The 13,843-nt window shown below is 44.1% G+C and overlaps 1 protein-coding gene across 9 annotated transcripts in view; it reads left to right on the top strand.

Moving 5' to 3' along the window:
• NECTIN1 (nectin cell adhesion molecule 1) overlaps window positions 1-13,843 on the top strand; it is a 316,761-nt gene that overhangs the window by 109,205 nt on the left and 193,713 nt on the right. For all 9 annotated transcript variants that reach the window (XM_068240982.1, XM_068240981.1, XM_068240986.1 and 6 more), the window contains exon 3: window positions 9,463-9,765. In XM_068240982.1, coding sequence (XP_068097083.1) covers window positions 9,463-9,765 — 303 coding nt within the window. The remainder of the gene's footprint in view (window positions 1-9,462; window positions 9,766-13,843) is intronic.

Raw genomic sequence — 13,843 nt, 5'->3', positions numbered from 1 at the left:
TTCTGGGCCTACCGCGGCGTTTCTCATTACAATTGACTGTAATGTAGAGGCGTTAAAACGCCTTCAAAACGTCTTCAAAACGCCTGCAGCCAAAACGCAGCGTTTTAGCCTTTCACCGCTGCCTGTAGTGTGAAAGAGCCCTGAGTAACGGTGGAGCAGCACTCAATGGTGATTTAACGTGTGGACACCGTGACTGAGCGCAGTGGAGTTGTGTATTAGGCTGTTAATTTCACTACCTTCTATTACACTGCCACTCATTATACTGTGCTCATTATTATTCTGACCCCCAATTTAAGGCTTCTTTTTACAGTATCCCCTATTTTAATGTGCTCTATTGTACTTCCTTTACGATGGGGTAAAATGCCAAGGAACCCCTGCAGAGTCGTCAAGGAACCCTGGTTGAGAAAGCCTGGTCTAGACATTTAGGTCTAACTCACTAAATAAACGTATAGGGGTCGACTTGTACATGAGTCAGACCTAAATTTCTGACCCATAGCTGAGTGGTGGTAGGGCCCACCTTTCTGTCAGACTTTGCAGAGCGTGACGCAGCGGCCAGCATGTTTTAAAAAACACCTGCCCACTGTCAGCTTTTGCTTGGAAAAGCACTACTTTGTGTAGCTTATGTTTTAACCTGCCTGGCGTTCTAATAAGATCGCCAGGCTGGCGACCGGACGTTTTTTTTTTATTAAAAAAAAACTATTTCATGCAGCCAACTGAAAGTTGGCTGCATGAAAGCCCACTAGAGGGCGCTCCTAATCCGCACTTCTGATCGCCTCCGGCGATCAGAACGTCACTCCGCTCGCCATGGCGACGAGCGGAGTGACGTCATGGACGCCAGACGTCACTCCGTTTGCCATGGCGACGAGCGGAGTGACGTCATGGACGTCAGCCGCCTCCGATCCAGCCCTTAGCGCTGGCCGGAACTGTTTGGTCCGGCTGGGCTCGGGCGGCTGGGGGGACCCTCTTTCGCCGCTGCACGCGTTAAATCGCCGCACTGCGGTGGCAATCAGGTAGCACACGCGGCTGGCAAAGTGCCGGCTGCGTGTGCTCCTTTTTATTTTGTCTAAATCGGCCCAGCAGGGCCTGAGCGGCACCCTCCGGCGTCTCTGGACGAGCTCAGCTCGTCCAGAACGCTCAGCAGGTTAATATGAGAAGGTTTTAGAGGCTTCCATTGCGTGTGAGACACTGTCGTTACCAACCAATGACTGTAGTACCGTGTACTATTATCAACATTCACATTTCCACCATTTTATCCAGTGGTAAGTGACACTTTCTTTATATAGGAAATGCCAAGAAAACACTGGTCTGAAAGTCCTGCAACTTTTAGAAATTGACATATCCTGTTTCTCTCCCAGTGAGAGAACTGCCATTATCGTATGGCAGTACATGGCATTCATTGTAGACATATATAGGGTGATTGTGGTTCCACTTTATAGTTTATGGTGGGTTTGAAAATTGTGCAAGGGGCACCTAACAGCCTGCAGAGACATTTTTGGTGTTTTCATGAAGCCCCTTCCCCTTTATCACTGACTTGGTAGCTGGTAAATCTAATAGTGAATTCCGGGTGCATTCTCACTGACTGCAGCTGCAGAAATACAACAAACTTCAGGTTTTAACTAGTTGCATACCGCTGATACATATGTATACGCCCCTGTGTACTTCAGATCGCTGCGTTGCACACGTTCGCTTTCGCCACTGTGCCGTACTTCTGTGATCAGGGAATGGGAAACAGCTGTTCCCAACCCTGATCACCATGCCTGTGATGAATAAGAGCTATGTCAGGGAGACGCAGCCTCTCATTCACCAAAACTGAAAGTAAACAGATGCATACACTAGTTCCTGTCTACTGTTAACAGTAATCAGGAACTATGTGTATTGGCATCTTGTGGCCTAAAAAGTAAACTACACCCAAATACACCATTATACACATTTACATAGAAAAATAGAATGTATTTTAACCCCTACCCCATAGTTACTAAGATAAAACACTTGTAAAAAAAATTGCATCATTTAAAAAAAAAAAAAAAACTACATAAATAGATACCTTACGGACATTTTTTTTAAATATGTATGTCATGAGGGTATATTGCTGTTATTTTTTTTAATATAGAGGCTTGTAATTCTTGTTATGGTATAAAAAAAAAAAAAACATGGAAAAAAATACACCTTAATTACCAAATAAAATATTATCGCCATACATTGTACTAGGGACACAATTTAAACGTTGTAATAACCGGGACAAATAAAATACGTGGGTTTTATGTAAAATGCATATAAAATAATTCTTAGCAAAATGTACTGCCAAAAGAAAGCCTAGTTTGTCCTTGAAAAAATAATATATAGATCAGTTCAGTATAAGTAGTGATAAAGTTATTGGCGAATGAATGGGAGGAGCATGATGTGAAAATTGCTCTTGCACAGAAAGGGAAAAAAACATGTGGCAGGGAATTGGTTAGAGTATATTGCTAATAAGGTCCCAGAATCCCCCAAATTACTGCTTCAAAATCTGGCAGGCGGCCTTCGAACGCAAGCAAGCTTCTGTTTGGCCCGTGACATTCAAAGTTGACTGGTAGGTGGTAGGAACTATAACTGGCTTTGTAATATATAGTAACAAATATATCAGCGCCAAGGGACAATGGAACCGCCGCTAAGAAGAACAATGTCCAAAAGTTCAGAAGTCAGGCATACATCAAAGGTCAGCGCAGGTTTAGAAAGTCATTATATGTAGGGAATGGTAAATTCTTCACAATATATCAAATGCTCAGAGGTAGATATCAAAACTAGAAAAGGCTTACCAGCTCCCAACAACCCACATTATAAGGTTGTAAAATGGCTCAGGTCACAGATAACGTCCAGGGAACATCAGACGTCGTGAAGATCCAGTGGACATCCGTATGGAGGTAAAGTTTCAGGAATTTATATAGGAAAACAAAAACGGCAATATCTAAGCGTAACCCGTTTATTTAGATAACATTTCTTTAAAAGGCAGTAGATAAAAAAACGATAACTCACATACGGGGCCAATAAACGGGGAACCCCTGAAGATTAGCGCGCATGTAATGGTCAATCGTAGATCAATAGACAATGGTGCCGCCTGTTACCTTCCCGACCGGCAAGACTGCGAAACCGGTCGGGAAGGTAACAGGCGGCCTACTGCCTTTTAAAGAAATTTTATCTAAATAAACGGGTTACGCTTAGATATTGCCGTTTTTGTTTTCCTATATAAATTCCTGAAACTTTACCTCCATACGGATGTCCACTGGATCTTCACGACGTCTGATGTTCCCTGGACGTTATCTGTGACCTGAGCCATTTTACAACCTTATAATGTGGGTTGTTGGGAGCTGGTAAGCCTTTTCTAGTTTTGATGTTTGGCGGATATCTACCTCTGAGCATTTGATATATTGTGGTGAAGAATTTACCATTCCCTACATATGACTTTCTAAACCTGCGCTGACCTTTGATGTATGTATAACTGGCTTTGATTGAACAAAAGTTCTGGCCAGGCAACTTGTTTGCCTACAATGCATCTAGTCATCAAGTGTTTTGTTTTCCTCGAAAGAGCCATTGCTGTAATATAAAGCAGAGCTGAGTAACAAGTCATGACTGCCAGCGGGGAGGCCTGGAGGTTGCAGCACTGCTTCAGAGCGTGGCTTCTCAATACATTAGGAGTAGCTCCTGTCTTGCAAATTTTTTTTGTTTCTCAGAATCAAAATTGCATTGGTAAACAGGAAATTAGCTTAATCATGAGTTAGTCCCTACTATATGTTCTACGTAAAATAATTCTCATGCACTACTAAACAAAGTCCAATGCCTAGCCCTAACCTTCCCCCAGCATATGTCTGAACACCAAATCTTGCACTCTTGAATTCCTAACCCTGGACCATGTGTCCCTAACACTAATTTTCCCAGCAGTACCCATTACTGCTATTATGCTGATAACTGTCTTGTGATCATACCCAAACACTTAAAGTGACCTAGAGATGGTTAAAAATAATGTTTTTTACTTACCCGGGGCTTCCTCCAGCCCCATAAGCACGGGTGCATCCCTCGCCTTCCTCCTCAGTGCCGCCATTCAGCCACAATCTGCTCCGGTGAGCGGCTGTGTGAGGTCAGCAGGGGGCCTTCTGCGCAAGCACAGAAGGCCCAGGCAGACATCAGTCAGACTGAGCTGGACTGAGCCGTCTACCGGGGTTTGATTGCGGCAGAACGGAGGATTCCGGCCGGACCTGCATCACTGATATAAGATTGGGGAACACCACACTTTAAAGACCAAATTTTTTTCTTTTTTAAGCCTCAATCATAATGAGCACTTACTTTCCTGATCTTCTGCAGTATTCCCTAAACGAGTCCACATAATTGATTTTCATTTCTCTGTGACCCACTGGGTCGTAGAATATGCTTCTAGGAAGAGGTAGAGCTGTTTACAGTAGCCTATGTCAATCGCTGCCAATCCCCGCCCCATTCCACCCCCTTTCTAATTTTTGCCACCCTCCATGGCGCGTACAGAGCTATGCGCAATGCATCCATCCCTTTCCGGGACACTGTGAGGAGAGAGCCGGGTGTCGTGCTATGGCGAACACACAGAAGGCTATGCTGTGACCTGGAAACAATTCTGGGGTCATGGCCATCTTTGTCCTGGAAAGACAGATTTTAGTTTACAGAATTGTGGACGAATCGAAGGCAGCAGAAATGTGGTAATGGCCTCACTTAATTAGTCTTATTTACATCTACTGACTTATATTTAAAAAAGAAAAAATAAACTTGCTTCCGATTCTCTTTAAGCAGAATTGCCAATATGCAAATAATTTGAGCTCTATGAGGTGATTGCCACTTTTACGTTCAGCTCTCACAAAGACCTTTTGCATCCATATGTAGATTTTACTATATCAAAAGATCAGTTTCCTGTATAATAGAGTCCAATATAAGGCAAGTGCAGCTCTGCGCTAGCTCTATATTTCACATTAGCCGTGCGTTTGCATATGAAATATGGCTTGTTTGCCTTTATGATGAACATTGTTTGCCGTGGACCTGCCGCTCTTGTTAGCGCTGGTACAGACTTTACATAATACACGCTGCAGAGAGGTACGTCCTTGTGCCCACATAACTGTGTTTTTGCATATCCTTCCAGCGCACCATATGCTGGAACAGCTTTTATTTGGAAATTATGCAGACATGTTTTCTTCCAACACTTTAACTGCATCCTTCTCACACACTTGGTAGCTTCTTCATGTTTATATTTCTATTCATTATCGCTGAAATCTGCCAGTGAGGAAATCTGCCGCAGTCTTCCAATGCCAGCCAGCTTTAGCTGAAGTAGCATGAAAGGCAATAGTGGAGGACTGGTTAGTAGCTCTTTGAAGATGAGGAAGAAGCAGCTCTGGTCCCTGGAGAGGCTGAGGTGAAGCTGACTCTCCTGGGTGTTTTAATGATAGGTTGTAAGGAGACAGAGAAATACAGCGTGTATGCCATTATTTGTAGCAGCTTTCCTTTTATGAGATTGTTAATATATTAATATGACTTCTTGGGAGGTTTAAAACAGATATGGAATTATGTAGGTCTTATTTGAAAGAACTTCACAAAACCTCTAAAAGATCACACAATACAATGGCAGCATGAAAAAAACGTGGTTTGTAAATCAGATATGCTTTAAAGGACAACTGTAGTGAGAAGAATAGGGAGGCTGCCATGTCTATTTCCTTTTAAACAATACCAGTTGCCTGGCAGCCCAAGTGATTTATCATGCCAGAAACCAGCATGCAGCTAATCTTGTCAGATCTGGCAATGTCAGAAACACCTGATCTGCTGCATGCTTGTTCTGGGTCTATGACTAAACGTATTAGAGGCAGAGGATCAGCAGGTTAGCCAGGCAGCTGGTATCTTGCCTGCCATAGATAATGTGGGCATGGTGGCTGCATATGCTTTGAGGGGAGAAGAAGAAGTACTGCAGACAATTGTGGTTTGTGGGGATGAAGGGGGGAGGAGTTATGCTAGCTGCACTACTTGTTATGGGCGGGAGGAGAGAATGCTGGGGGGGATTGAGAAATGGTGGCAGCAATGTTTTACTGGGATAAGCACAGTAGCTGCATTTTGGTTTTTGTTTTTGTTTTTTTTAAAAAGGTGGATAATGAGGGCTGCAATTGTTATGGGGAGGAGTGGGAAATGCTGGTCATGTCGGCACATTTGCAGCAGGTAAGCTGTCGGGGAGAAAGGTAGAAAGGACAACCGAGATGACGTGACATAATGAGATAGACGTGTATGTACAGTGTCAAGCACACAAATGATTATGCTGTGTTAAAGAGAATCTGTATTGTTAAAATCACACAAAAGTAAACATACCAGTGCGTTAGGGGACATCTCCTATTACCCTCTGTCACAATTTCGCCGCTCCCCGCCGCATTAAAAGTGGTTAAAAACAGTTTTAAAAAGTTTTTTTATAAACAAACAAAATGGCCACCAAAACAGGAAGTAGGTTGATGTACAGTATGTCCACACATAGAAAATACATCCATACACAAGCAGGCTGTATACAGCCTTCCTTTTGAATCTCAAGAGATCATTTGTGTGTTTCTTTCCCCCTGCATCTCTCATGCACTGAAGTTTCAGGCTGCTCTTTTCTTCCTGCAAACAGCTTTGCCCTTGTCTGTAATTCCTCACTATGTGAAAGCCCAGCCAGCTCAGAGGACGATTTATCCAGCTTGTAAAAGATAAGAGAGAAGAGAGAAGCTGCTCTAGTCTAAATAACACACAGGCAGTGTGCATAGAAGGGCCTGGAAGGGGGAGTTTATAGCAGAACCACAACACTGAAGAACTTGGCAGCCTGCCAGACACAGGCTGACAAGTCTGACAAGAGAGAGATAAGTTGATTTATTACAGAGACTGTGATAGTACAAAGTGCTGCAGTAAGCCAGAACACATTAGAATAGCTTTTGGAACTTGTAGGATGATAAAAAACAGGATGCAATTTTTGTTACGGAGTCTCTTTAAGAGTTAAACATCATGTATGCAAGTGACCGTTTCTGTCTGGGTCAGGACTGGGTCGGACTATAGTGTAGCACCCACTGATAAGGAATTACAACCATAAAACACTTTCCTGTCAATAAATGGTTTCTGAGAGCAGGAAATAAATAAAAAGGGTAAATAGTACATAGATTTGAGCTCTGGCATACTTCAATGCATGTGTAATTGAGCAGAGACAATGAAACAGTAAAAACTAGATTTAAATCTAAAATAAAACTGTGGGATACCTAAAAAAAAAAAGTCATTTTTAGGAGAAGGAGGATAGATGCAATTGTTTATCTCATTCGTTTATTTTCACCTTGGATGTCCTTTAAGGGGACCCCACTTGTTACAGAAGGGAGATTAGGATGATTAGATTAGCTTCATGACCCTAGAGTTCACTGGGGAGGGTTGTAATGTAGGAGGAAACACATCAGAGATGTGGAACACCCGAAATACAGGGAAACTGGGACACACTATGGAGGTAAAGGGGTGCTGGGACATACTATGGGATTACAGGGGAGCTGGCACATACTATGGAGGTAAAGGGGTGCTGGGACATACTATGGGATTACAGGGGAGCTGGGACATACTATGGGAGTACAGGGGAGCTAGGACACACTATGGGATTACAGGGAAGCTGGGACACACTATGGAGCTATAGGGGAGCTGGGACATACTATGAGATTACAGGGGAGCTGGGACACACTAGGGAGGTATAGGGGAGCTGGGACACACTGTGAAAGGTATAGGATTGCTGGGACACTATGGAGGTAAAGGGGAGCTGGGACACACTATGGAGGTAAAGGGGAGTTGGGACACACTATGGGATTACAGGGGAGCTGGGGCACACTATAGAGCTATAGGGGAGCTGGGACATACTATGGGATTACAGGGGAGCTGGGGCACACTATGGGATTACAGGGAAGCTGGGACATACTATGGGATTACAGGGGAGCTGGGACACACTATAGAGCTATAGGGGAGCTGGGACATACTATTGGATTACAGGGGAGCTGGGGCACACTATGGGATTACAGGGAAGCTGGGACATACTATGGGATTACAGGGGAGCTGGGACACATTATAGAGCTATAGGGGAGCTGGGACATACTAGTGGATTACAGGGGAGCTGGGGCACACTATAGAGCTATAGGGCAGCTGGGACATACTATGGGATTACAGGGGAGCTGGGACATACTATGGAGCTATAGGGGAGCTGGGACATACTATGGGATTACAGGGGAGCTGGGACATACTATGGGATTACAGGGGAGCTGGGACATACTATGGAGGTAAAGGGGAGCTGGGACATACTATGGGATTACAGGGGAGCTCGGACATACTATGGGATTACAGGGGAGCTGGGACATACTATGGAGGTAAAGGGGAGCTGGGACATACTATGGGATTACAGGGAAGCTGGGACACACTATGGAGGTAAAGGGTAGCTGGGACATACTATGGGATTACAGGGGAGCTGGGACACACTGTGGAGGTAAAGGGGAGTTGGGACACACTATGGGATTACAGGGAAGCTGGGACACACTATAGAGCTATAGGGGAGCTGGGACATACTATGGGATTACAGGGGAGCTGGGACATACTATGGAGGTAAAGGGTAGCTGGGACATACTATGGGATTACAGGGGAGCTGGGGCACACTATAGAGCTATAGGGGAGCTGGGACATACTATGGAGGTAAAGGGGAGCTGGGAAATACTATGGTATTACAGGGGAGCTGGGACAGACTATGGAGGTAAAAGGGAGCTGGGACACACTATGGAGGTAAAGGGGAGTTGGGACATACTATGGGATTACAGGGGAGCTGGGACATACTATGGAGGTAAAGGGTAGCTGGGACATATGATGGGATTACAGGGGAGCTGGGGCACACTATAGCGCTATAGGGGAGCTGGGACATACTATGGGATTACAGGGAAGCTGGGACACACTATGAAGGTAAAGGGTAGCTGGGACATACTATGGAGGTAAAGGGGAGCTGGGACATACTATGGTGGTAAAGGGGAGCTGGGACACACTATGGAGGTAAAGGGGAGCTGGGACGTACTATGGAGGTATAGGGGAACTGGGACATACTATGGAGGTAAAGGGGAGCTGTGACATACTATGGGATTACAGGGAGCTGGGACATACTATGGAGGTAAAGGGGAGCTGGGACATACTGTGAAAGGTATAATATTGCTTGGACACACTATGGAGGCACAGGGGAAGTAGTATTTCCCCTAGTATTTCCCTGGTTGTTGACCGCACTCGGAGGAAGGGGTCACAGCAGGTTGGTCATATGTCATGCAGCACAGCGCCATCCGCAGATATGCCTTGTGAGTGAAGTTTGAATTAAATTGGTATCTGTCTGTAAACACTATTGTTGTATGATGAAATCATGTACAGTGCAATACGATCTATAATGAGAACTTTTTTTTTTGTTTTTCCATTTTACAGCTAGACCAGAAAACGAAATGGTAGTGACAACTAAAAAGCTAGTGGCAGTTCCTCTGTCAAGAGAGAAGATGGTTGTGGCAACCTGCATCTCGTCCAATGGGAAGCCACCAAGCTCGATATCCTGGGAGACGCATCTGAGAGGAGAGGCAGAATATCAAGAGATTAAGAACGACAATGGGACTGTCACCGTGATTAGCCGCTACAAACTCGTGCCAACCCGAGAGGCCCACAAGCAGCTATTGACTTGTGTCATAAACTACCAGACTGAGAGAGTAACAAAGAATACCACCATTACTGTGCTTTGTAAGTAGATGCCAAACTCTGATGACTGCTCTTTCTGGGGACATGAGAAATTTAAAAACTCACTGAGGGTGGAGAACATAGGTGTTCCAGCAACCTTGGACTGCATTTATTAACACTTGTCCCCCATTCGGTAGTGAAAGTTTGAAAATCTTACTTGGGCCTTATCAGAACAAAAATGGTTACTGAAAGGTTAGTAAAATTGCAGCTGTGTGACTCTAGGTATGTGTATGTACACAAACAGTCCACTAAACTTTCAGCAATTCCACTATTTTCTGATATGACCCAGGTAAAAGTTACAAACATATGCTACGTTTTAAAAGAATCCAGGCCAATATTCTATCTTAAAGGGGTTCTTTCGCGAAAAAAGTAGGCAGTTAAAAAATGTGACAGATGACAGGTTTTGGGCCAGTCCATCTTTTTAAGGGGGATTCTCAGGGCTTTCTTTGTTTTCAACAGCATTTCCTGAACAACAGTTTAACTGCCAAAATAGCAAGATACCAGCCAGCCTCCCTAATCACTTGCACACTATTATGTCAGTTAGATTTTGCAACTGCTGTTCAGGAAATGCTGTTGAAAACAAAGAAAACCCTGAGAATCCCCCTTAAAAAGATGGACTGGCCCAAAACCTGTCATCTGTCACATTTTTTAACTGCCTACTTTTTGCGCGAAATAACCTCTTTAAGTAATTCCAGCTCACTGTTTAAATAGTATGCAGCAAAAATGGCTGAGGTTGCAGAATTCAAAGTTATTACTGGAAATGGTTTTGTGTTGGGTTAACAGAAATAAATCCATATGCATTGCTGTAAAATAAAAGCCGTGTGGCATTAAGTAGATACATATTATCTGATTATTTTATAAATCACTGTTAATATCAATCCTAATGTTCTAACTGCAGTAACCAATAGCGAGTAAGCAGGCTGCAGTAACCAATAGCAAGTAAGCAGACTGCAGTAACCAATAGCGAGTAAGCAGACGGCAGTAACCAATAGCAAGTAAGCAGATTGCAGTAACCAATAGCGAGTAAGCAGGCGGCAGTAACCAATAGCGAGTAAGCAGGCTGCAGTAACCAATAGCGAGTAAGCAGGCGGCAGTAACCAATAGCGAGTAAGCAGGCTGCAGTAACCAATAGCGAGTAAGCAGGCTGCAGTAACCAATAGCGAGTAAGCAGGCTGCAGTAACCAATAGCGAGTAAGCAGGCTGCAGTAACCAATAGCAAGTAAGCAGACTGCAGTAACCAATAGCAAGTAAGCAGACTGCAGTAACCAATAGCAAGTAAGCAGACTGCAGTAACCAATAGCGAGTAAGCAGACTGCAGTAACCAATAGCGAGTAAGCAGATTGCAGTAACCAATAGCGAGTAAGCAGACGGCAGTAACCAATAGCAAGTAAGCAGATTGCAGTAACCAATAGTGAGTAAGCAGGCTGCAGTAACCAATAGCAAGTAAGCAGAATGCAGTAACCAATAGCAAGTAAGCAGACTGCAGTAACCAATAGCGAGTAAGCAGACTGCAGTAACCAATAGCAAGTAAGCAGATTGCAGTAACCAATAGCGAGTAAGCAGACGGCAGTAACCAATAGCAAGTAAGCAGATTGCAGTAACCAATAGCGAGTAAGCAGACGGCAGTAACCAATAGCAAGTAAGCAGAATGCAGTAACCAATAGCGAGTAAGCAGGCTGCAGTAACCAATAGCGAGTAAGCAGGCTGCAGTAACCAATAGCGAGTAAGCAGGCTGCAGTAACCAATAGCGAGTAAGCAGGCTGCAGTAACCAATAGCGAGTAAGCAGAATGCAGTAACCAATAGCGAGTAAGCAGAATGCAGTAACCAATAGCGAGTAAGCAGACTGCAGTAACCAATAGCGAGTAAGCAGACTGCAGTAACCAATAGCGAGTAAGCAGACTGCAGTAACCAATAGCGAGTAAGCAGACTGCAGTAACCAATAGCGAGTAAGCAGGCTGCAGTAACCAATAGCGAGTAAGCAGACTGCAGTAACCAATAGCGAGTAAGCAGGCTGCAGTAACCAATAGCGAGTAAGCAGGCTGCAGTAACCAATAGCGAGTAAGCAGGCTGCAGTAACCAATAGCGAGTAAGCAGGCTGCAGTAACCAATAGCGAGTAAGCAGGCTGCAGTAACCAATAGCGAGTAAGCAGAATGCAGTAACCAATAGCGAGTAAGCAGACTGCAGTAACCAATAGCGAGTAAGCAGACTGCAGTAACCAATAGCGAGTAAGCAGGCTGCAGTAACCAATAGCGAGTAAGCAGGCTGCAGTAACCAATAGCGAGTAAGCAGGCTGCAGTAACCAATAGCGAGTAAGCAGGCTGCAGTAACCAATAGCGAGTAAGCAGGCTGCAGTAACCAATAGCGAGTAAGCAGGCTGCAGTAACCAATAGCGAGTAAGCAGGCTGCAGTAACCAATAGCGAGTAAGCAGACTGCAGTAACCAATAGCGAGTAAGCAGGCTGCAGTAACCAATAGCAAGTAAGCAGACTGCAGTAACCAATAGCGAGTAAGCAGGCTGCAGTAACCAATAGCGAGTAAGCAGGCTGCAGTAACCAATAGCGAGTAAGCAGACTGCAATAACCAATAGCGAGTAAGCAGACTGCAGTAACCAATAGCGAGAAAGCAGACTGCAGTAACCAATAGAGAGTAAGCAGGCTGCAGTAACCAATAGCAAGTAAGCAGGCTGCAGTAACCAATAGCAAGTAAGCAGGCTGCAGTAACCAATAGCGAGTAAGCAGGCTGCAGTAACCAATAGCGAGAAAGCAGACTGCAGTAACCAATAGCGAGTAAGCAGGCTGCAGTAACCAATAGCAAGTAAGCAGACTGCAGTAACCAATAGCGAGTAAGCAGGCTGCAGTAACCAATAGCGAGTAAGCATACTACAGTAACCAGTAGAACACAAGAAGACTGCAGTAACCAATAGTGAATAAGCAGACTGGAGTAACTAATAGCAATTAAGAAGAGTGCAGTAATTAAGGAGAACTGCAGTAATTAAATAGCTATTGCGAAGACTGCAGTAACCAATATTAACATATTGGTTACTGCAGAACTGCCTATAGTAATCTCAAATGTTATTGCTTATAATTAATGCACCTGTACAACATGGAGTAATCCTGTGCGAGATTATACAAATTTCTTTATAAGAAGTTCTTGGTTTTATTATGATTTTTGTCTTTGCCACAGCAGTTAAAGAGGAACTCCAGTGAAAATAATGTAATAATAAGTGTTTCATTTTTACAATATTTAGCCATACAGACCCCCTAAATGTTAATGTTGTGCCTGTGCATTCAGTCTGTTGGCTGCCCAGCAGTTTGTTGATTCCCCATGTCCAACTTCTCTTGCTTCTACTTTCTTGTCCCACATAGGGCTCGATTCACAAAGCGGTGCTAACCCAGTTAGAGACTTTAGGTGTGATAACCATTGCACCACGCTTGTGAAAAGCCAGTTTAGACGTGATAAGTTTAGGAGTGATAAGTTTAGGCATGATAAGTTTTTAGATAAGTTTAGATCGCGGGCAAAGTCCCCCACGCAAAGCAGCGCCATTAAACTCTATGTGAAGTGCACCAGACTTTGCTAGCGCAAAATTTTTGATCAGCTGTGCACTGCGGTGCTAACCCAGTTGGTGCCTAAACTTATCACGCCTAAACTTATCACACCTAAACTTAACATGCCTAAACTTACCACGCCTAAACATATCACCTCCTAAACATAGCATCCTGGTGAAAAGCCCCTTATCACGCCTAAACTCAGTTTTGCTTTGTGAATCAAGCCTATAGTGTATAGCTACGTGGCGAATGTGTGATGTCAAACACACACCACATGCTATTTGCGGCAGCCACGTGGGACAATAATACTGACCCAAGAAAAGCTGGACACTCGTGGTGGTCAGACAGGTGATATAGTTTTATGCATGAGGGGCAACATTAATATTTTGGTGGACGGACACAGCGGTGCCACAAGGCTGATTCCTGAAAGATTTCATGCTGAAATCTATCTGGGATTGGTCTGCGGTGTATGGGCAGTCAACAGATCTATCTCTGATCAGAATCGGTCAGAGAGAGATCTGTCTCTTGGTCAATC

Source organism: Hyperolius riggenbachi, chromosome 6 (assembly GCF_040937935.1).
Source record: "Hyperolius riggenbachi isolate aHypRig1 chromosome 6, aHypRig1.pri, whole genome shotgun sequence".
Taxonomy (NCBI): Eukaryota; Metazoa; Chordata; class Amphibia; order Anura; family Hyperoliidae; genus Hyperolius; species Hyperolius riggenbachi.
Note: the sequence above shows the minus strand (reverse complement) of the source record. Positions and strands in the feature narration are given on the sequence as shown.